The sequence below is a fragment of the Artibeus jamaicensis genome, unplaced genomic scaffold (genome assembly GCF_021234435.1).
Source record: "Artibeus jamaicensis isolate MK-2021 breed Jamaican fruit bat unplaced genomic scaffold, CSHL_Jam_final contig_2259, whole genome shotgun sequence".
NCBI classification, from domain to species: domain Eukaryota; kingdom Metazoa; phylum Chordata; class Mammalia; order Chiroptera; family Phyllostomidae; genus Artibeus; species Artibeus jamaicensis.
In genome coordinates, this window is record NW_026521468.1 from 8,468,445 (window position 1) to 8,489,410 (window position 20,966).

At 62.0% G+C, this 20,966-nt stretch overlaps 1 protein-coding gene across 3 annotated transcripts in view; it reads left to right on the plus strand.

The window, feature by feature from the left end:
* Positions 1 to 4,774: 4,774 nt before the first annotated feature.
* BAHCC1 (BAH domain and coiled-coil containing 1) overlaps positions 4,775 to 20,966 on the plus strand; it is a 54,833-nt gene continuing 38,641 nt past the window's right edge. The window contains exons 1-2 of one of the 3 annotated variants that reach the window (XM_053660599.1): positions 4,775 to 4,944; positions 8,635 to 9,031. In XM_053660599.1, coding sequence (XP_053516574.1) covers positions 8,854 to 9,031 — 178 coding nt within the window. In that variant the 5' untranslated portion in view covers positions 4,775 to 4,944; positions 8,635 to 8,853. Of the gene's footprint in view, positions 4,945 to 8,114; positions 8,435 to 8,634; positions 9,032 to 20,966 lie in introns of those variants that run through there. The other 2 variants (XM_053660601.1, XM_053660603.1) reach the window with 2 other exon arrangements.

Below are 20,966 nucleotides of genomic sequence, written 5' to 3' on the forward strand. Positions count from 1 at the left end.
CCACAATACACACACACCCCCGACCCTCCACTGCACCAGCCAAAGGCCCAGATGAAAGGAACCGCCCCCTTATCCATTGGCAAAAGGCCTGCTTCAGGGCGACTGGGTGGCACCCGGTCCTGCTTCCTGGAGGCTGAAGTGGTGCTGGGGGCCCAGCTCCTCCAGCCCGGGGCCAGGGTACTTCTGGGAAACTTTGGTTTTTTTCCTCTCTCACTTGAGAGGAAGGATGCAAACTCCCAAGCCCCCCCCCCCCCCCGCGCGCACTGCGCAGTGGGCAGCCACATTCCTGCTGGAGGTGGGACAGGTTGCCTCCCAGCTGGGGGAGGGGAGGGGTGCTGTGAACCACTCCAGTCCCTCCCTGGGTCCTCCAGTCATCCTGCTCCCCTCCTACACACTGTCCTCGCCAGGCACGTGTAAACCCAAGATGCCGCATCCTTCCAGACAGCCCGCTCCTGGCCCTGGCCTCGGGACCTGCTCCCCTGCACCTCTGGGGGGAAGAATTAAGAGTCAATTTTGGTCAAGAAATTGTTTCTAATTTGCTCTTTGACTAATGGCCCAGGGAACAATGGAGAGACACCCAGACACGCTGCCCCAGAGCGGCTCCCCTGCTCTCTGGCCCAAGCACGCGTTCATTTGCAGCGGTGACTAATTCACGATTTTATGTAACTCGCCTGACACCCCCACCCCCTTGTGTTAAAAATGATTATTTATTTCTGGATTTCAGATAGCGGGTGCAGGGACACCTAGCTCTGCTGCCACTCTCAGGGCACGGTGTGTGGGTGAGGGCTGGGGGGCTCCAGGGCGGGGGCGAGGTTCTGAGGCAGCGGGCTCCTAAACTGTGTGCAGAAAGGCAGGTTCTCCAGAGTGCTGGTGTGTGGTGTGGAAGGGTGTGCATACATGTGCTATGCATGCATGTTTATGCATGTGCATGCATGAGTGATGTGCGGGCACAGATGAGACTGCACACAACTATTGCATGAGCATCGTGTGTGTGCCCAGGTGTCAGGGCACAGCTGGCTATAGGGAGCCTCCTGTTATCTTGTCCCCAGGCCAGGGGACAAGCCCCGAGAGGGGTGTGTGAGCCGGTGGAAGGCCCGTGCTCCTGCAGGGCAGGGCAGGCTCTCTGGGGATTGGAGGACTCCCCTGGCTGCGTTCCAGGCTGGGGCCAGGCGTGCGGGCTGGCCCGAGGGGGGCCCATTCGTCTGCGAACCTGCAGGCAATTGCAGAGACCTGGACAGCCAGGCGTAGCCCTGACCCATGTCGTCATTGTCCCTTCTCATGTCTTCCCTCTGCCTCTCCCTCCCTCCCCAGTGACAGGAGAGCCTGCGGATCCCCACACCACGCTCCTCAAAAATTGAAAACATTTGTTAGCTCTGGACAGCAGAGAGAGTTAAAAAGGAAACCAGGGAGGTTTCCTCCAGGCTGATAGCTCGCCCAGCCAAACATGCCCCGGCCGGTCGAAGCCTGGTTCACGTCTTCCGAGGGGAACACGGGAGCTTTATTTTGGTACTGCAAGAGCTGCCGAGCGGCCCTGTGCCCGCCCTGGGCAGCTGCCAGCCCCTGCCGCATCCAGCAGGCCCGTCTGTAGCTATTGCTGTAACAACTGTTTTGAAACAGTATTTTTTTTTTTTAAAGCCCACTAGATTTGTTTTAAATGACGCTGGGGGGGGGGGGAGAAGTAGGAGGGAGCAGGGGGGCAGGGAGCTGCACATGACCCTGGCAGGGCAGCTTCTCTCAGGATGCTAGACAGAAGGGGCAGGGGACAAGAGGGGTCCTGCAAGCCCATTCTCACCCCCTAAATTAGCAATCTGGCAATGGCCAGCCGTGAGAACCAGAGCCAGCCTGTGGGGGGAGGAAGGCCCTGACCCCCGCTGTCCTTGCTGCTCCATCTTCAGCGTCGGGGGGGGGGGGGGCCGCATCACCCTCCAGGGCCCTCAGACAACCTTCTGCTTGCGGGGTGGGTTGGGATTCTGCAGTGAAGGGCTTACCAGCCGGCACCCCCACCTCTCCAATACACGCACTGGTGGAAAGGGGGCTGGAGAGGCTGGAGGACCCTGTCCCTCCCCCACCGGGGGGCCTGGGCTGGCGCTCCTACCCAGTTCCAGGGCTGGCTGGGTCTCCCCGACACGTGCTCGGGTTGCTCGGAGCAACTCCAGGGACTGTGCAGGTCGCTAAGGTGTTGTCTCTCTAGGACAGAAAACTTTTCTCTTATAATCTTTTCTTATATTAAAAAAAATTCAAATAGAACTTTAAAACTCAAACAAACAAACAAACAAACAAACAAACAAAAAAACAGGGTTTCTAGGCCGGAAAACAAGCACATCGAAGAACTCCGCTTCCAAAGGAGAGTAGGAAACGGCTGTTAGCGACAGCGCCCTCACTGGGGCCGGGCTCCGGGAAACTGGCGGGCTCCTGGAGCCGGGGAGGCAGCGTGAGCCCGCGCACTCCGGGACAACCCGGGACGACGCGGAAAGCGGCGAGCCGCCAGAGATGAGGCACCGTCAGACCCTGCGCGCGCACTGGAGCGGAGGCCTGTGGCCTCCCACGCCTCCGCCGTCGCAGTTTCTCAGGAGCCGGGCCGGGCTTTGGCGTCCTCGGTGTGCGTGGGAAGCGGGCCAGTCCGCTAGTAGCCGCGGGATCGGGACCCGGAGGAATCCTGACTCTCCAACACTCACACACCCGGGCCACCAAGAGACTTCAGCCTCCGGAAGCCCCGGGCCGAGCCCCGTGATCCGCCTCAGCACTCTCGCCGGGGCGGCCGCGCCCAGCCCGCGCAGCCGCCCCCCAACTTCCCGCCCGCACCCAAACCGGGCCCGCACCCAGGACCTAATTCAATCGTCCCAGGCTTAATGAATAGCCGCACGCTAATCGGATCTCTGGGCGCTTTATGGATTTACGTGTACAGGCTCTTCCCCCCGCGCCGCCGCACCCCGCCTGGGGTCACTTCAGAAGGCGCCGCGCTCGGACTGGCCTGGGGCTCCAGCCCCGCAGAGGCGATATCCCCGCCGCCGGGTTGGGGCGTCGCCGGAGCCGGGACTCCAGCTAGAGAACCCTGTCCTGTGCCCCGGCCCGGGTCCGCGGAGCCCTGGCGCTTACCTGCCAGCCCCGGGCTCTCCAGAGCTGCCCAACCCGGAGCCCCCACCAGCGGCCCGAGCCCCCACCCCAGGTCAGAGATGGCCGCGGGCGAAGGCTGGCCGGGGCTGAGCGCCCGCTTCCCCTTTCTCTCCGGATTCCTTTGATCCGCGGGCTCTCCGCGGCACCTCGGCTCCGGGGGCTGCTGGGGTCGGCCCGCGGGGGTCCTGGAAACGGTCCCTAGCTTATCTCCTTTCATCAAGCGGCCTTGGGCCTCCTTGAAACCGCGGAGCCAGTAATTGCTTTTTTCAGGAGGCCCTGTGCCGACTGGACAACAGCCAATCAGCGCCTTGTTTACACTCGGTGATTGACAGCCTGGTGGCAGAATGCCAACCAATCCCAGAGGTCCCGAGGGAGCGGGCGGGGGAGCAGGATAGGAAGAAGACAACAGAAAAAAAACCCCGGCTTAACCCCTTCGCGTCCCTATCGGAATGAGTCAGTGGAGTATTTCTAAGGAGTGTGCCTGCGTTGGTTGGCATCTAGTTTAAATATCATTTTTTTTTGTCCCCCAGAGGCGGAGGCAGAGACTCAAGTGAAGAAACAGGAGTAAAAATAATGTATCCATCGCCACTCAGATATCCCCTTGACTCCGGAGAACAAATAGCATTTTGTTGGGAAGCCAAATTCTAAAAGAAATATTTATTCGGAGAATATTTTTAAAGTGTTTTTTATGTGCTTACGATGCAGATAATTTGCTCAGTGGCTCTTTTTAATTGGGGCGAGAATTTAGCGCATCTTCCGGAGAGTGGCACTGAGAAATACCTGCGCGGTTTTCGCTCCGTGCGTATCAAGGTGGACATATTTTTAAAATCTAGTTGCAGACAAAAAAGGACGATTTTTTTTCTTGGCCATAAATCGCTGATTTCCATTTTGATCGGTGCTCAGTTGCAAAGTGTAGCCGAGAAAAATAAGAACTCAGGGGCCGCAGGTAGGCGACCAGAGACGCAGGACTCTCTCTTTGGGGTCTAAGCGATTCCTGGGGCAGGGAGAAGAGTAGACTAGGTAGGCGACTCTGCAGCCTGTGCTTCCCAGGCCGCGGGCATGCGGGTATTTCCGAACTCTGTCCAAGCAGGCGGAGGCCTCAGCGGTAGGAAGGCCAGGCAACCCGAGGAAGCGTCTGTGCTCGTAGCTGGGGCCTACGTGTGCCCTCATTCAGCCACCTGCCAGACAGATCCCAGGTATTAAGACCAAAAAAAAAAAAAAAAGCCATCTGCTTTACGGGATGTTGAAGTTTCTTCTTCTGGGCTCTGTACACCAGAAGCCAAACGTTAGACCTACTGGATTAAATTTAAAAAAAAAAAAAAAGACTTCCCCTTCGGCGCGGACACGCGCTCCCACTCGCCCCTGCTCCCTCTCCCGCCCTGCACCACCAGATTCCCATTCAGCAGCTACGATCTGCGCAGAGAAGCTGCGCAGTCGCCGGGCTTGAATTAAGCGCCATCGGGCTCGGTAGTAGCCCTGCTGCTCCCTGATTGGCAGCTCCCTGGCCCGGCGCCAGCCTATTGGGAGGCCTGTTTACGCGGAATGAGTGGCACGAGCTCCCAGCCGCGGAGGGACGCGCGGCCAATCAGCGAGCTGGCTGCTCGGGTCTGAGTGGCACGAGCTTATTAGTATGCAGGGCCTGTGGCTCGCCGCGCCGGGCTGCAGGTTTGAGAGCCGCTCTGGATGGGCTCGCTAGAGTCGTTGTTGTGGAAGCGGTGCATTTACAGTGCAACAGTCAGCACATTGAAAATACCAATAGGAATACAAAACAAAGTCACATTTACTGGTTTAATTGTATTGCATTCAATTGTATCCAGGAAACAGCCTCCAGTAAGTAACTGAAATTGCTTTCATTTTTTGTTTTTGTATTTTTGTTATTATTTTATTTTTTTATTTTGGCTTTGGGGATTTACATTTTTAAGCAAGAGAAAAATCAGGATTGTAATGTTAAGAAATATATATCTTCCCTTTTAAAAAATCCGTTATAATGTCGAGCAGGGTTTTTTTTTAATGGACAATATGTAAGAGCGATTTTTTTCCTCTGAAAAATCTTATCGATCGGTTTAAAATACCCCCCCCCCATTGCGTCCTTGCTTTGCTCTGAGCGCTTGTTGTCTCGATCGACACACAGCATTAAAAATAAATAATCGAGACAGGACAGGGACCGTCAGGCTGCGTCCCGCGCGAATCGCGCGGGCGGCTGCGGGCTGACAGTCTACAAGGTCCGGGACGCCGCCGGCGCGTGCCGGCTCCGGTGGCACCACGAACGAACCCCGATTGTTTGCCACCCCCACCCCGCTCCCCTCCTCGAAGCAGGCTGGGTCGGCCCCGCCCGGCCGCTCTGCGGTGCAGAGAACCACCCGGCTCCTGGCGGCCCAGGCAGCCCCAGCGGTTGACCAGAGGGGGCTTCACGGCCGGGTGCGGGGCGAGCACAGATAATGGCGAGTTTTTCGGGTTTCGATTTCCAGAGCCTAATTCACTTAAAAATATTTTTTTTTCGGGGTGGGTGGTAATGATGGAGGAGGGGGCTGAGCGAAGCCAGCGCGGCGGGGCGTTTTCGCCGCGCGCGTTCCGGGCAGCGTGCGGGGCTCGACCCACGGCCCGCAAGGCGGGGTCTGCCGGCGGGTGCATCCCGGGTGCGCGGGGGTACGGCGCGAGCCCAGCCCTGGATCTTCTCTCGGGAAGTGTATGTGGGGGGGCGGCCTTTTCGCAGAGAGCGGGTTCTTCGGCGGCGGCAGAGTAGCGGGCCTCCGGTGTGCGCCTAGCCCCCGGCCCAGCCTGCAGGCCGCACGGCACCCGAGCGCCCGGAGGTGGCGCCAGGGGAGCGAGACCGAAAGAAGTCCTGGTCCTCGGCGGGCGGCCGAAGCGAGGGCGGGTTCTGAGGTGCGTAAGTTAAAATCAAAGCAGACCTAAGGGATCCCACAAAGGGATCGCGAGCCACGCGAAGAAGGAACCGTCGGCTCCGGGACCGCGCCCCGCTACCCCAGGGAAGAGCCCGGGTTCCGGGATTCGGTTCTTTACGAAAATGCCCTTGTCAGCGATTCTCCGGCGGGCGCGGGCCCCCTGTCCGCCGCCGCTTGCGGTCTGTTTCCTGCCTTAGATCGGCCCAACCCGGAGTTGCGTTGTTCTTTGCGACGGCCTCGTGGGTGGGTGGGGGGGGGCGGCGCTCGCAGCCCTGGGACCCGCGGGTGGCAGCGCCTGGCCTCCCAGGCTCGGGGCCCAGGCTTGTGCGCCCTCACGTCCCCGCCCCGCTCCCTGTCCTGCTTGGGTTCCGCAGGCCTCGGGAGGCGCCTGAGAGACGCGGCGCGGCCTCTCCCTGGGAGCGGAGAACACAAAGAAAAGCCCCCTCCAGCCCAGTAAGAATCGCAGCGGCACAGGCGGGCCACAATAATACATTCCTAGTTTGCGTAAAACCCAGGCGGGCTGGCGAAGAGGGGTCCGTGCAGCCCTCGACCCGCCCGCGGGAGGTGGAAGTTAAAATCGCTGCTAGCCGCCGAGCCCGCGTCCGGAGAATCGGAGCAGCTCGCGCTTTCTGGGCAATTTTTAAATTTCTTATTGGAAACAAGAAACCTCACAAAAGCGTAGTGCACACGACCCCCTACACGCGCAGCCTCCGGTCCTCGGCGTCTTTGAAGCCGCAGGCTCCGGGCCTCCCTCCCCTCCTTCTCTCCCTTTGTCCCGCCCCGCGTACCTCGGTTCCCGCCTCGCTGAGGCCCTGGCGGCCTGGAGCTCGAAGTGCAGGCCCAGGCGGCGGCGAGCCGAGTTATTTGTTAGACCCGGGAGAGAGCCGACGATCCCAGAGGGGAGTGAGCTCCAAACCCCTTTGTGTGAAGTTCAGAGACAAAGAGAACGCTGTGTAAGGCCCGGCTCATTTATTTACAGGGTAAAAGCTCTCCAAATAAATATGAAAAAAGCTTATCAGCTGAGCAAATATGTATTCACTTAATACATTATGTTTTTGGTTATAGATTAAATCAAACACAAAATCGTCTGTTAATCAGACATTGTAGAACCTGTAGCATTAAATATTGCAATTTAAAATGGTATCCATGAAATGGAAAACATCTTAATCGCTTTGTTGTCACGGTTGGTAGCAAAAAAAAAAAAGATTTTCTGCAAAGTTTACAATTAGGACTATTACGCCTGTCCACCTCCCTTTTGTTGGAAGTGATAGGAAACAGAACAATGAAGATTTAGGAAACGAGAAGTAGGCAAAATTAAAGAGGTCCACGCTGGCCTGCAGTCATCCAGTTTGTGTCCCTCACTCCGCACACAAGCGTCTGAAATTGTCCAGTTTAGCCTCGGAGTGGACTCTCCGCTTTGGGAGGCGGTGGGAGAGAAGGGAGGTGGGGGCATTTTTATGAGGCCCTCCCGGGAGGTGGAGGTGAAAGACGGAAGTCGGGTGTCTGCTGGGACCTGGATGAGGGCGAAGGCTGTGCTGAGCCCGGCCGAGTGTCTGAGGGCCGAGCCGGGCTCCACAGACCCGGAGACTCCCGGCTGCCTGGCCGCCTGGGGACCGGTGCCACTCCGCGACCCGGGCAGGCACTGAAGGGAGAAACCCCGAGGCCGATTTGGGTGTTTGGGGGAGAGAGAACAATTTCTTATGCTCAGAGCACCCCCCCCCCCACCACCGCCTAAAGTCCCGAATCCTCAGAGGTTGATCCTGGGCGAATTTGACTGGGGGGGGGGGTGACTGTTCCAGCCTCGCTAGGCAGCTCCGGGGTGGGGGCAGCAGGCCGGGCATTGCGGCGCGGCGGCCCAGGTGACTTCGGCGGCAGACGCAAACGCCAGGGGCTCGGGGGAGCTAGCCCAGGGTCCTTTGTGGCTCGGTGCTGCAGAATGGGGGCCTGACCCCGTTTGAGCTGGGGGGACGGTGTGTTCAAAAGAATGGACCGAAAAACGCATGGGGGGATGGGAAAGGGGAGGAACGGAAGGTTATAAAAAAAAAAAACTCTTGAGTTACAATCAATAAAATTACTCGCTTAATTAGCATGGTTATTCGGTTATGCGGAATGCAGTGAAAGCTGGACCTCGCAATGAGGGGAGAGGAAAAGAGAGCGTGGACCCCAGTCCCTTCCACCAAGACACCTCCGGGCAGCGGGGGAGGGGAGAGGGTGTGCGTGTGAGTGAGTTTTTGTGTGTGTGTGCGCGTGTGTGCGCGCGTGATGGCTTCGCAGATTTGGGATTTTATCACCCCGTGGAGCCAGCAGCCTTTCGCCACGGTGCCCTCGCTGCAAAGACCCGCGGGGACTCGAAGGGGAAGAGGCGAGCGGTGCTCTGGATTCCCCCAGGCTGCTCCGGGTAGAGCGTGGTCGGGACGGTGCGTGTGCGCGCGGGGACCGGGGTGGCGGGTCGCCCGGCTCCTGAACGTGCAGCGGAGAGACGCACGGAGTGCTCCGGCCTGGACTTGGGGCCTGGCCGGGGCTAGAGCCTCGGGGGGGGGGGGGCGACGGGCGGGGCGGGGACCCCCGGGGGAGTCGAGCCCCCGAGTCACCGAGTCTCTTCTGCTTGCCTCTGCAGACTATGGACCCGAACGGCGGCCGCCGGTTCCGCGTGCGGCCGCCTGCCGAGGAGCCCAGTCCACCGGCGTGCTGACCGGTCCCGACGCCGCCGGCGGTGACCCGGACGCCACCTCCTCCGCGCCTCCGGCGCGTCGCCCGCGCGCCAAGCCACCCCCGGGCCCCGGCCGCGCTGCTCCCGGGAGGTGGCGGCGGGCCGGGGCCGGGGCCAGGGCCCGGCATGGATGGCCGCGACTTTGCGCCGCCGCCGCATCTGCTGTCGGAGCGCGGGAGCTTGGGCCACCGAAGCACCGCGGCCGCCGCTCGCCTGGCCCCGGCCGGGCCCGCCGCGCAGCCCGGGGCACACTTCCAGCCTGGAAAGTACTTCCCGTCGCCGCTGCCCATGGCTTCGCACACAGGTCAGTGCCTGCCGGGCAGGCGCGGGAGAGGCGGCCCCGCGGGGGGTGGACACGGTCGGGGGTCGAATAGGCGCACGCCCCTCCTCTCCTCCAAGCATTTGCGAAGAAGCCTTTGGTTTCACTTCCCTGCTCTGGCACTAGTGGCTGCCCGGGCGCGGAGCGCTTCCCTCACGACTCTGGAGACGCAGCAGAGCGGTTTAGAGCGGCCTTCCCGGGGGTCTCTCGGGGTCTCCGAGGGGCAGCCCCAGAGCTAGCTAAAAATGAAGCCTTGACCCTCCTGCCACGCTCCCCCACCCCTTTCTGCAGAACTGAATTCCGCCGAGACCACATTTCTGCATTCTGCATTCACATCCTTAAGACATTCGGGGCTGGGACAACGAGGCACTTTCTGTGGGGAACAAAACGGCCGTTGTGACTTGGGCGGGGGGCGCGGGACGCGCTGCGGCGTCGCGGATTAGGGCGGTGTGCTCGGGGTAAGCGTTAATAGGGACTGCTGGTGTCAGACGAGCAAATCCTGTTTCTATATAAAGCCTTGAAGTGTCAGGGCGAGAATGGGTTTGCAGGGGATGCTTTCGCTTTAACAAGTGCCTCTGGTATCCTGCTAAAGCCGGACACCGCGTGGCCAGTGCGCGGCCCGGGGGAGCGCAGCGCCGGCGGCTCGGCTGGGGGAGGCGCGGCCGCGGCAGGATTTCGGTGCAGGCGAGTTGTGGAATCAGTTTGCTCTAAGAGGAGAGAGCGGGCCGCCGCTCGCTCCAGTCCTCTCTGAACCCCTCCTCACGAGGGTGGGTCCATGGCAGAGCTGCCCCCCGGCGTCCGGAGCAGTCCTCCTCCGGGATGGCGTTGATTTTACGGTTGAGCTAGGACAGAAGAGGAGCGGGCCAGGGGCAGGGAGGGAAGGGCAGCTACGTCTCCGAGCTCCCGGAGGTCGCTGGCCAGCCCCGCGAGTTTGCAGGACGCGCATGGGGACCTCATGGTCGCCCTGGAAGGTTGGCTTGCCTTTGGTTACAGTTTGTTTTAAGCATCAGAAATGTTTGCCTTTTTGTTGTTGTTAATTTGGCAGTAACAGTTATTATTGCTAGCTTGATGAACTGTGAATACTAATAAAATTATATCTGCTTTAATGGGATTACAATTAGTGTGTGAATTAAAACGGATGGCAGAGCCGGGCTAGAGGGGAGAATGTCGGAAGGAAGGGCAGTCAGAGAGAAAAACAAGAATTTCCTAAAACGAAAAAATAGGCGACCTCGCTTCACAACTAGTGGGTTTTTGGCACCGGCAGCGTGAGGAGATTGAGGAAGTTCGCAGGGAGCGGAGGGACAGCCTCCGGCGCGGGTTCGTGCACGGGGCGAGTGGGCCTCAGAAAGGCTGCCCTTCCTTCCTGTCCGCGCTCTTCCTCCTTTCCCTCCCTTTCCCCTTCCTCCTCTGGACTTGTGACTGGAGAGAGAAAAAGTACTCTCCGGGGCAGCTGGGGACTTACACGTGTCTGTTCTGGCTGTCCCCGTGGTGGTGTCTCTGCCTTGGAGGGGCTGCCCACCCAGCTCAGCCCACACTGGGGGCCTGTGGGGGGGGGGCGCTCCTGGCCTCCGCAGGGACTGAGCCACAGCTTCCCTACCAGGCCCTTCTGCGGGAGGCCGGTGGGAAGGCTGAGCCTGCATGTTGGGGGTGGGGAGGGAGCGGCTGCATCCCCGCCCCCACCCCTGCCCTCTAGCCTGGCAGGTACCAGCGCCTACTGACGCCTGAAAGCAAGGGTCTGAAAGGCCCTTGACCCCCAGACTTTCCCGGCAGTGCACAGGCACGCCGAGGCCATCCCCTGGGGAGGCTCAGCCAGACTGGAGTCCCCCTCCCTGTCCACCAGTCCCCATAGCCTGGCCTGGTCCCGGTCAGCCGCCACATCCGCTCTGGGTCCCTGTTTCTGTGCAGGCACCGTCGAGTCAGGTGGGAACGTGGCATGGTGGCCCAAACCATTGTCTTGCTCACTGCAAGTTTGACCACATGGTTCTTGGAGCCTGGGCCGTGGAGGGCTCGGAGAAATCGGGTGGGTGCTGCCCGGTCTGTGTCCTTGGCCCAGACTCTCCCTACTGCCTTCCCCGCAGGCAGGGGACTCTAGAGGGCGCTGGAGGTCTCGAGGGTACCCTCCGAGGGGGGCTGGAGGGCCACGTGTTCCCTGCTCCTGGAGGCCTGTTCCACCCCCTGGGGGACCTGAGAGACCTATTGTGCTTGGAGATGTCCAACCCATTTGCGATAGGAAGGCTGGCCACGTGCGCATCCAGGGAGAAACATCTGTCCCTGAAAAAGACTCGAAAGGAGCAAAAGCCAGAATATCGTATGGGTTTCTAAAATTTAGCTACATCATTAAAAAAAGAAATCGTACCCCCATCACTCTGCTTTGGTTTGTATCTATACATGATCTAGTCTAGAAAGGAAAAAAGTATAATTAAGTTAAAAATTGTTCTTACATTTTGTGTGCGGGTTTCCAAATGGCCAGTTTGGGGGGCTTTCTTCCCCTCGCTGTGGGTTCCCTCCCCAGGGCGTGCAGGCCGCGCTGCCGCGGCTGGCCCCTCCCTGCTCCCGCCGCTCCCTGCAGGGAGAATTGCTCCGAGCTGCCTCGCGTTGGCCCAGCTGGATCAGGGGAGCGGGCTCCAACCCTGCAGAGTACTCGGCCTCTGAGGACTTCTCGCCCCTGGCATATTCTCCCGGGCTGGGCCAAGGGTCTTCCTCCCTCCCCTCCACCCCTCCGTTCTCCCACGTCTCCACCCAGTGCCTTCCCCAAGGTCAGCTGGAGGGACCCCGATAAGACGTCGGGCTCCGGGGCCGCCCCTGCCGATTCTCTAGAAATGAAAGTGCCCGGGCTGCAGGGCTTTCTGGGGAAGGGCTGTTCGAGTAACCTTGCCACCGAAAGGTGCAATTAAAATGTTTGGAGTCGTTCTTCTCAGTGCAGTGTTAGATTTTGTCTCTAATACAGATGGTCCGGAGGCAAAGCTGTGAAATCTAAGGGGAAAAAAAGGAAAATCAACAGCGCACCCGCCCAAGGTTTTCCATCAGCAGCGCTGCCTGGAGCGAGTGGGGGGCACGCCTCTTCCGAGCGCGTTTAGTGCGGAGGCAGCCGGCGCGGGGAGGAGCCCCGCAGCTCCTCCCCACAGGGCCGCTTCCTGGCCTCCACCCTTCTCTGTGCGCCCCCCTGCAGGGGGCGAGCCTCGGGAACCAGCGGGTCTCCCCCAGGGAGGCACCGGGAAGGCGGAGGGGCCATCCCAGCCTGGTGTCAGCGGTCTGGCTGTGGGTTGGGTTCTCCTCTCCACCCCTTCCCCTGTCTCCTTTGGGGTGTAAATGGCCCACCCTCAGCCAGGCACCCTGGGCCAGGGGTGTTGGAGTAAACAGGGCGTCCAGGCCCAGCTCGGGGGAAGTCTGCTGCAGATTTCTCCCCTTTCCACGTGCTTTGGACCCGCCAGTCTCAGAAAGAAAAGCGCAGGAGAGGGAAAAAGATAATTCCCTAGTGTGAAAAGACCCCATCAAAGGTTTCCCCTCCTTCCCATGTGATTTTTTTTTGTAAAGGAAAAAAAATACATTTTCGTAAATACCTCATTAACTCAGCCACACGATGCAGTGTTTCTGCAACAGTTACCAACATTAAGTAGGTGTGAACAGAGTTACTTTCCGAAGCCTCTACCCATCCTGCTCTGTAAGTGACAGAACCAGACTTCAAAGCCATTGCCAGCGCCCAGCCCGGGAAGCCAGCCACTCCCGGGCCCGCCAGGCTGCGGCCCCACGAAAGCGGCTTTGGGAATGTGGCTTTTCTCTCCGTGGGCCCTGGGCTGCCCCCGACTCTGATCACACCTAAGAAGATTTTCCTATAGGACTATCCTGGTCACAGGAGAAATCAGGCAAAGCAGCCAGGGAGGCAGGGAGTGGCCCTGTGCAGATAGGGCCCTGCCCCTGGGAAGCACCGCACCCCCAGACGCTCCCGGTTATTCTTAGAAGTCTCCCTTGTCGGCTGCGAGACGGGGTTCAGCAGCCCGCGCAGACAGGGCACAACACACAGGGGCTGTTAGCATAACATGGACGAGGCTAAAAATACCCCTCCGAAACACACATAAAAAAGCCAAATCCAACAACAGAACGAGCTAAAAATATTCTAGGCTTTGGCAAAGAGCTCGGAGTTAAATAAATTATACAAGAGCCATTCATGGGAGCAAGTTGACTTTCTCTCTTACGGGAACTTGGTTCAAGCTAATAAAAATAATAATTTACTAGCCACTGAGCTTTGCATGAGTTTAAATTTAATTGGTGGGGCTTCTGGCGTTTGTCACTTCTTGGCGATTAGTGGGCTTGCCCTGGCCTGGGGCAGGGTGGGAAGGCGGTCCCCAAGTCAAGGGTCCCTACAGTCCCGGGCTGTGGCCCCCTTCCCACCGCCAGGACCAGGGTCTGGGTGCCAGGGCAGGAGGTGGAGGAGGAGGGGGACCTAGGGAGCTGGGCAAGGACAGGCAAGGGGTTGCTATTTCAATTTGACAAATGATCATACACCTTTAAGAGTGTGTTTTAACAATCGAGATACACTCCAGCAAGTTGATAGGATGTTCGCTGTCAACTTGCTTGTCATCAGAGTGGGCTGTGAGCATCAATAACGTGGCGGGCCCAGGACGGGCCGCAGCCTCTCTGGAGCCCACAGGTCACACCCCTGCCCCTGGCGGGTGCTTCTCTTTCCTGGTGTCTGGGAGTAGAAGCAATGGAGTGGGTACGGGGGTGGGGATGGGTGGTACTTTGGCCTGGGTCTCCCCACCAAAATAAGAGCCCCAGCCGGCTTGCTCAGAAAAGCTACTGCGGTAGGGTTCTGAGGCTGGAATCTCAGCGTTGGCTGACTGGTGTCCTTCGGGGCAGCACATGTCTAAGTTCAGCCATTTCCCAGGAATGTTTAATGTCCACCCTGGGATTAGGGTTGGGTGAGCCCCTTGCTCTCTGGTCTTCCTTCCTGGCTTCTTATCTGAAGGCCCTCCCAACTCCCAAAGGACTACACTTCCCAGAATGCTCTGGTCTAGCTCCAGGGTCTGAGCCTGAGACCAGCCCTGAGCTGGGAATTCCCAAGCACAGATGGAGGTCAGCCAGGGCCCCTGGGAAGGAGTGCTTTCCGGCAGGCGGGGCAGCGGAAAGGGCCTTGGTGTCCGCCCCCAGCACCCCCTTGCCCTTCCTCCCGGAAGAGGCCTCGGGGGGGGGCCCCTCCCCACCGTCTGGCTCCCTCCCTACCATAAATATCAGAATATGGCCCCCCCCACCCCCAGAAGAGACCCCTGTGGCGGCTGCCTTTGTCTGGCATGGCCAGAGTCCGGGGGCCCAGCACACTGGCTGCTCTCTGCCACCTCCTCAGAGGGCCCCAGGCACCCTCCCTAGGGGCCGGCGCGGAGAGCTGCGAGACTGTGCTGGGCAGCATCGAGGCTGGCCTGTCAGTCCGGGCGTCCATTGAGAAAAACCTTGCCCGGCCTTTGGAAGACCCGCCCCAGCCTCACATCCTCCCCAGCAGGGGTTTCCCCTTTATCGAGGCGTGGTGACCCACGCCCGTCCCAAGTGACTTCCGGCTGCTCCCTAAAAGAAGCGACCCCCCAGGACAGAAGCCCTTCTGAAGGAGGGCCTGGCTCAAGGCGCAGAGACCAGAGAAGGGTCTCACCACCCCCGCTGCCCGAGGCCTTCCGTGGGGGTGGAGGGCCCTCCTGGAAGGCCCTCATCACATTACAGTAGCCACCTGCGGAGACTTCAGGCCTTCCGGATGCAGAGCTGCCCCTGTAAGTCTGGCAGATGGGGGACCTGCTCCCAGCGGTTCCGCAGTCCCCAGCAGACTCTGGGGCTGTGGTTCTCCCACCAGACACCGTGTTTTGAGGCCACGACAAGTCTGACCAGCGTCTAGAGAACGCCCGCCCGTCCGCTCGGCAGCTGGGGCGTGGAAGGAGCGGGCCCTGGAAGCCCGAGGGCGCGGGCCGCGTCGGCTCCGCCACCCTGCCCACTGACGGTTTTATGGGATAATGCGCCATTTAGATCACACAGGCCTATTTGTCAGCGGGCTGCCCTGTTTGCTGTAATGGGTAACGCTGCCGCCTCCCGTGGCCCTGTGAGCAGCTGCCTCTGAGGATGGGGACCCCTAGGGACTGGGTGGGGGCTCAGAGGCAGGGGCACGCGGGGGGCGCCCGCCCTGCTGTGAGGTGGGCACCGGGGGTGCAGCAGGCAGGCCTGGGGGGGGGCGGGGAGCGTCCGGTGCCCAGGCTGGGAGCCAGCGGGCGGCGTCTGGGGCGGCTGCAGCTGTCCAGCCACCAGCTTCCAGACTGGATCAGCCAGGAAGTGGTGGGTTTTTTGTCTTTTGTTTTCATCCTGACTGGGGGTCGGGGAGGAAGAGGGAACAAACAGGTGGGTTGGGGTCCTCCAGCCCCCGGACTGAGAGTCCGAGTGTCTGGATGAGGAGGCTTTTGAGGCGGGGGCCCCACCGAGTGCCTGGAGCCGGAGGCAAGGCCAGGCAGTCCCCGGGCGCAGGGGCTTGGTTTTCCACTGGACGTTTTCAGAAGTGGTGAGGAGGGGACGGCAGAAAATGGGGTGCTGCCCACAGAGGCCTCCGAGCAGCAGGCTCAGGCCCCCAAAGGTGACCGCTCCTCCGTTGCCCCCCCCCACTCCCCAGGAAGACGCCTCCTTTGCTCTAGGAAGTAAGAACTAACCCACCCGGCAGCGGTCCTCTCCGGAGAGGGCAGGTCTCGGTGGCTCCCTTCGCCTGTCCTTTGGGGGCTTTCTTCCCTGGGAATTCCAGAGGCAGCTCTGGGGGGGTGGGCATCACAGTCCCCCCATCGGAGACCAGGCCTGGCAGGGCCCTCGGTGCTGGGAGCACAGCTGGACAGGGGCGAGGAGAAGGCAGACGGGCCGTCCGGAGCCCAGGGGCTTGCAGCGTCGGGGTGGGGACAGGGCTGCACTGTCAGCGGACGTCCAGGGTCCCACAGCAGCCCACGTGGTCATCCCTTTCATGGGCAGAGGCTGAGTCCACCCTGTGGGCCTCGACCCCCCACAGGCCAGCAGCGGGTGAGCCGGGGCTCCCAGGTGCCCAGAGGAGGCACGCCGCACCCTGCTCTGGTGCACTCACGCGGGCGGGTTCACACTCAGGACGCCCTCACTCACACAGGCCTCCAGGGAGCCACAGTGGGGCCTCCCTGGGGGAGCGGCCTGCCCAGCCTGGGAGCGTGAGCTCCGGTCTGTGCCGCTTCCCGCCACCTGCTCCCGCTTCGGCTTCTGACCCCCTGCTGGAGCGGAGCCCAAAGGTCCCCAGTGGCCCTCGGTGGCACCGCCAGGGCCCCCTGGGCCCGGCCGGCCGCTGCTGAGCAGCCTGCCCTGGCTTCCCCAGGTCCAGACGGGACTCATTCTGGGGCTGCCCCCAGCCTGGGTTGGCCTTTTCCCAGCACCCGCCCCAGCTATCTGCGTCCCTTCCCCACGTGGAATTCCTACGGGAGAGCCTCCCCTCACCCCTGCCTAACCCGCAGGTCAGCCCCCAGGGGCCTTCACCCCTGCTTCCCTTCCCTCTGGGTCCCCCTGACCAGAGCCTGCAGCCCTTTAGCTCAGCTCGCACCCTCTGCCTGTTTGTTCCACTGTCCCTGCAGGTTCCTGAATACTGTGTCTGGTGCCCCCTGCCCCTTCTAGGGCCACCCCCAGCCCGCAGGGCAGCTGGCCCCACAGAAGTTCTCATCCCTGGGGATCCTGGGTCCGTAGCGATCTTGCCCTGCACGCCAGGTGGACAGTGCAGCTCCCCCCCCCCCGCCCCCCGCCCCAACGCCATCCCTCCTCCCCCGTCCCACCTCCTGACCCAGTGACCTCCTGGCCCCGAGCACCTGGCCAGTCTGTCCCACCCCCCAGGGCTTGCAGCAGCCGGTGGGCCACTCTGACCGTGCTGGGGGGGGGGCCCTTCCCCAACCCACCACCTTCCCCGGAGACTGCAGGGTCCCCCTTCTGGGCCGTCCTTGTTCTTGTCCCTTAGCAACCCCCAGAGCTTGGCCCGGCCCCAGCCAGGAGGGCAGGGCCTCAGGGCACAGGCGCCGATCGTGGCCTGGGTGGCACGCGTGGCCCGTGGACGTGAACGCAGTCATTTGGTCTTCTCTGTGGTCACCCCCCACACTGGCAACAAGGGGCCCTGGGGAAACTCCATCAGGAAGAAAGGGGCTGGGCACACCAGGTTCCCCACTAAAGCCCCAGCTGCCCCGCCCCACTCCTGACCACAACGAGGGACGTGGGGACACCCCCGCTGGCAATGCCTCGGCGGCCACCTCCCAGGGGCCAGGTCGTCATCTCCTCTCCTTCCAGAACCATCTCTGCCATCCGCAGAGACCCCCAGGCTGCACGCACGGCATTTTTCAAAGGTGTCAGAGCTGAACCGAGAGGCCCCGAGAGCGGCCATTTCCCTGCCGGGGTCGCACCTGGCGGGGGGGGGGGGGTGCAAGGCGCAGGGAAGGTCCACTGCGCAGGAGGGACTCGGCTGGGCACAGAGTGGGGCCCTTCCTGTCTGTCCCTGCCGGGCCCCTGACAGGTGGCTCCCTGCTGTCAACAAGAGGCCTGGTGTGCCACGGGGCACCCAGGATGGGGGGCAGGAGCCGGCGGCTTTGCCTGGGTGGAGGCACTCCGGCGGGTGAGGAGGGACGCTGGGTGTCCCTCCCCTTCGTGGTGTCCCTGCAGCAGTGGAGGCGGGGTGGGGGGGTGACCAACCAATGGAAAACAGGCACAGAGAGACTGACGGGAGAAGGCGGGGCTGTGGGCCCCGCCCCTGCCCCTGTGGCCTCTCCAGCCCAGAGGGGACGGTGAGCCCGTGGAGCACCCCCCAGACCTGTGTCCCAGGCACACCCTTCACAGTGCGCACTTTGCTTGGGACCACCGTCCAGCCCGAGACTGCAGCTGTCTGCAGTCCGTGCTCTGTCCCTCTGTGGCCGCGCCTCCATCTCTAAAATGGACCGACGGTCGGCCTGGCCGGCTCGGCGAGCGTGACCCCAGGGCTGGTGCCCACCCGTCCCCACAGCCTACCTGCTGAGCGGGGAGCAGCCGCTGGGCTTCGCAGGAGGTGGGCAGAGAGGCCTGTGGGGAGCCGGGGGCCGTGCCCCCCAGGGCAGTCCCCAGCCCTGCTCTAGGCTGTCTGTCCAAATGTCCAGCGGTCCTGAGGCTTTGGCCGGACACAGAGTCAGGGAGCGGGGCCCCAGCTTCTGGGAGCCTTGGGGGTGGAGCTGAGAGCTCCCAGGAGTATCTCGGGTGCTCAGGGTTAATGTCATGGGGACACAGGGGGCGGAGACCGGCCCTGCTCTGAGGCTCTGGGGTGCTCGGGGCCTAGCTGTGCTGGGCTCTGGGGACCTCTGGGAGCCTTGGCGTCAGAGGCAGAGCACCCAGAGGGACCGAGCAGGTGGCTGAGGATCGGGAGGCCCCAGGTCCTCCTGGGGCCCTGCCCTGGGGTGCTGCCGGGGAACAACTACCGAACCCCTGGGCCGCTTTCGTGAGCACCCCTTCCCTCCTCGAATTCTCCGGCTTCCAGCTGTGACAGCACCTGGGGCTTCTGCTCTCCCATCCCCCCCTGGGCCCCCTCTCCAGGTCCCCAGCCCAGGCCTGTGGTCCATTCAGGACGACGAGAGTGAAGCTCAGTGAGGACTGCTGGGCAGAGGAGACCCCAGAGAGGAGGTCAGTGGCCCCCACGCCGGCTCAGAGCCTGACTGAGCGCAGGTGGCCAGGGGGCTTGGAGGCCAGCGCTGGCCTCCCCCACCCCACCCGGTCACCTGGGGCCCTGGGGCCGGGCCTGTGTGTTGACCTGCCAGCGCTCAGAGGCCCAGGCGGGCTGTCCGCCGCCGCAGCACGGGTGCTGGGTGTCCCCGCAGCGGCAGGTCACAGGTGTGCGCCCTCCGCAGCTGTCCCGGATTCCAGGCCTCCCTGCCGCCTGCCCCTCGGGGAGCCCTCACGGCAAGTCCTGGTCCCGGAGCTTTGGGCTTCTGCACGCCCCCGCCCCGCCTTCCCGTCTCACCGAGGTCCTTTCCTGCCAGTGCCCTGGCCACCCCCGCCTCTGCCTCTCCAGGCCGGGTCACTCCTCTCAGCACAGGCTCCGGTCCTGCCCCCGCCCTGCGGTGGCCTTCTGGTGGCCTTGGTGTGTGTGTTCAGGGCAGCCCTTCGCATTCAGAGGGGCCGGGCAGGCGGTGGACGGGCATGTGGTCGTGGGGAGGCTGAGGCCGGGGCTCACATTAGCCGCCTGGCCCCAGCGGCCCTCGTGGGAAGGTGATGGCCCACCCCTCTGTCCCTGGCCCATGAGCAGGGCCCTCCACCCCCTCAGGAGGTCACAGGGGGAGAGCAGCCAGACTCCGAGTCCTCCGGGGCCTGCTGGTCCGCCCCGGGCGGCAGCCGCCCTGCCCCGCCCACTGGCCAGGTTGCCACGGTCCCCCAAACAGGAGGTCATGCCTGGGCAGTTTGCATGAAGCAGGTCCCCTTTTGGGGACTTTCTGCATCCCTTTGGGTGTCCTAAAAATAAGCTTTTAATTTATTTTAAATTAATATTAAAATTAAATCGAAATTAAATTATAATGCATCTTTACGCAGACCCTTAAAAAGCCTCACATGTGAGGACACAGGTGAAGCTGAGAGGAGCCAGGGCAACGCACACGGGCCACTCCCAGAGCCCGCGGCCCGTGGGGACCTGGTGACAGACGCGGGGTGGGTGAGACCCGACGCGGTCCTGTTGGCAACGCCCTGGGTGGGCGATCGAGAGACAGCCCTTAGCACGCGGACCGAGAGGAAAGGGCCCTCCTCGCCTGCTGGTCCCCACAGTGGCCGAGGGCTGAAGCCGTCCTGGGCCTGGGGGGCGGGGAAGCTGGCTTCCAAATGGGGAGGTGGGGGCGCACCTGTGCGCCTGTGTCCTGGGGTCTGGAGGACGCGTCTGGTGGGGGGTGTGGGACTTCACGCACTCGCCTGGGTTTCTGACTTGTCCCCAGGTGCAGACCTGCTCCCTAAGTAGCTGACGCCTGCCCGGTCCTCCCTGTACCTTCTTGAAGGTTCCATGTCAGCTCTGGGCGACACTGTAAGCCCTGCGAGGGCCCTGCAGGCGGCTCCATGGGTCAGGGGGAGGGAGGGTGTATTTGGCAGCTTCTGCTGTGTAACAGGTTACCCTGCATTTAGCAGCTGAAAGCCACAGGCATTTATCATCTCGCTCCCCTGGTGGAGCACGCAGGTGGGTCCAGGGCTCTCTTGGGCTACGGGCACCTTGGGACTCGGCTGCAGGGGACCCTGTCCCCGGTCAGCCTCGAGGCCTCAGGCCCTTGCTGTCTGGAGACAAAGGCTCCTGCATCGGGGGCCTCTGTACTGGGTGGGAGCAGGACAGCCACAGCCTGGTCATAGGAGCGAGTCTTGGGGGTGCGGGGGTCTCATGTCACATAAAGGCATGAATCCAGGGGTGCAGAGGTCACTGGGGGCCCAGGACGGGGTTCATCTGGGCCCCTCCTGACACTGACTGCCCCCACGGACCAAGCACGCCCAGGTCCCCCTGCAGCCCCGTCTTCTCCCTGCCTGGAGGCCTCCCCGAAACCCCTCCCGCTCGCCCCTTCCTGTGGCTTGGCAACGCCACTGAAAATCCCCAGCTGCTCAGCCTCGGTCCCCCTCCTCTCTCTCGAATCCCGTCATCACTTCCTCACCGGTGACCCCACTCCAGCCTGACCAGCGCCTGCACCGTGGGGGCTGGCCAGGCAAACGTGGACCCCACCCCACCCCCGCCAGGTGACACTGCCCACAGCCACACAGGGCTACCTCACGCCCTGCGGGTGGTCTGCCCCGGGACATGCCACCAGCAGGCCAGGGAGTTGGCCCCAAGGCAGCTTCAAGGCCAGAGGGCCGGCCCAGGGCGAGGGGGTGAGCCTGCCACACACTGCGGACGCCCAGCACCTGTGTGTCTGATGAGTGAGTCCGGTCAGGGCTT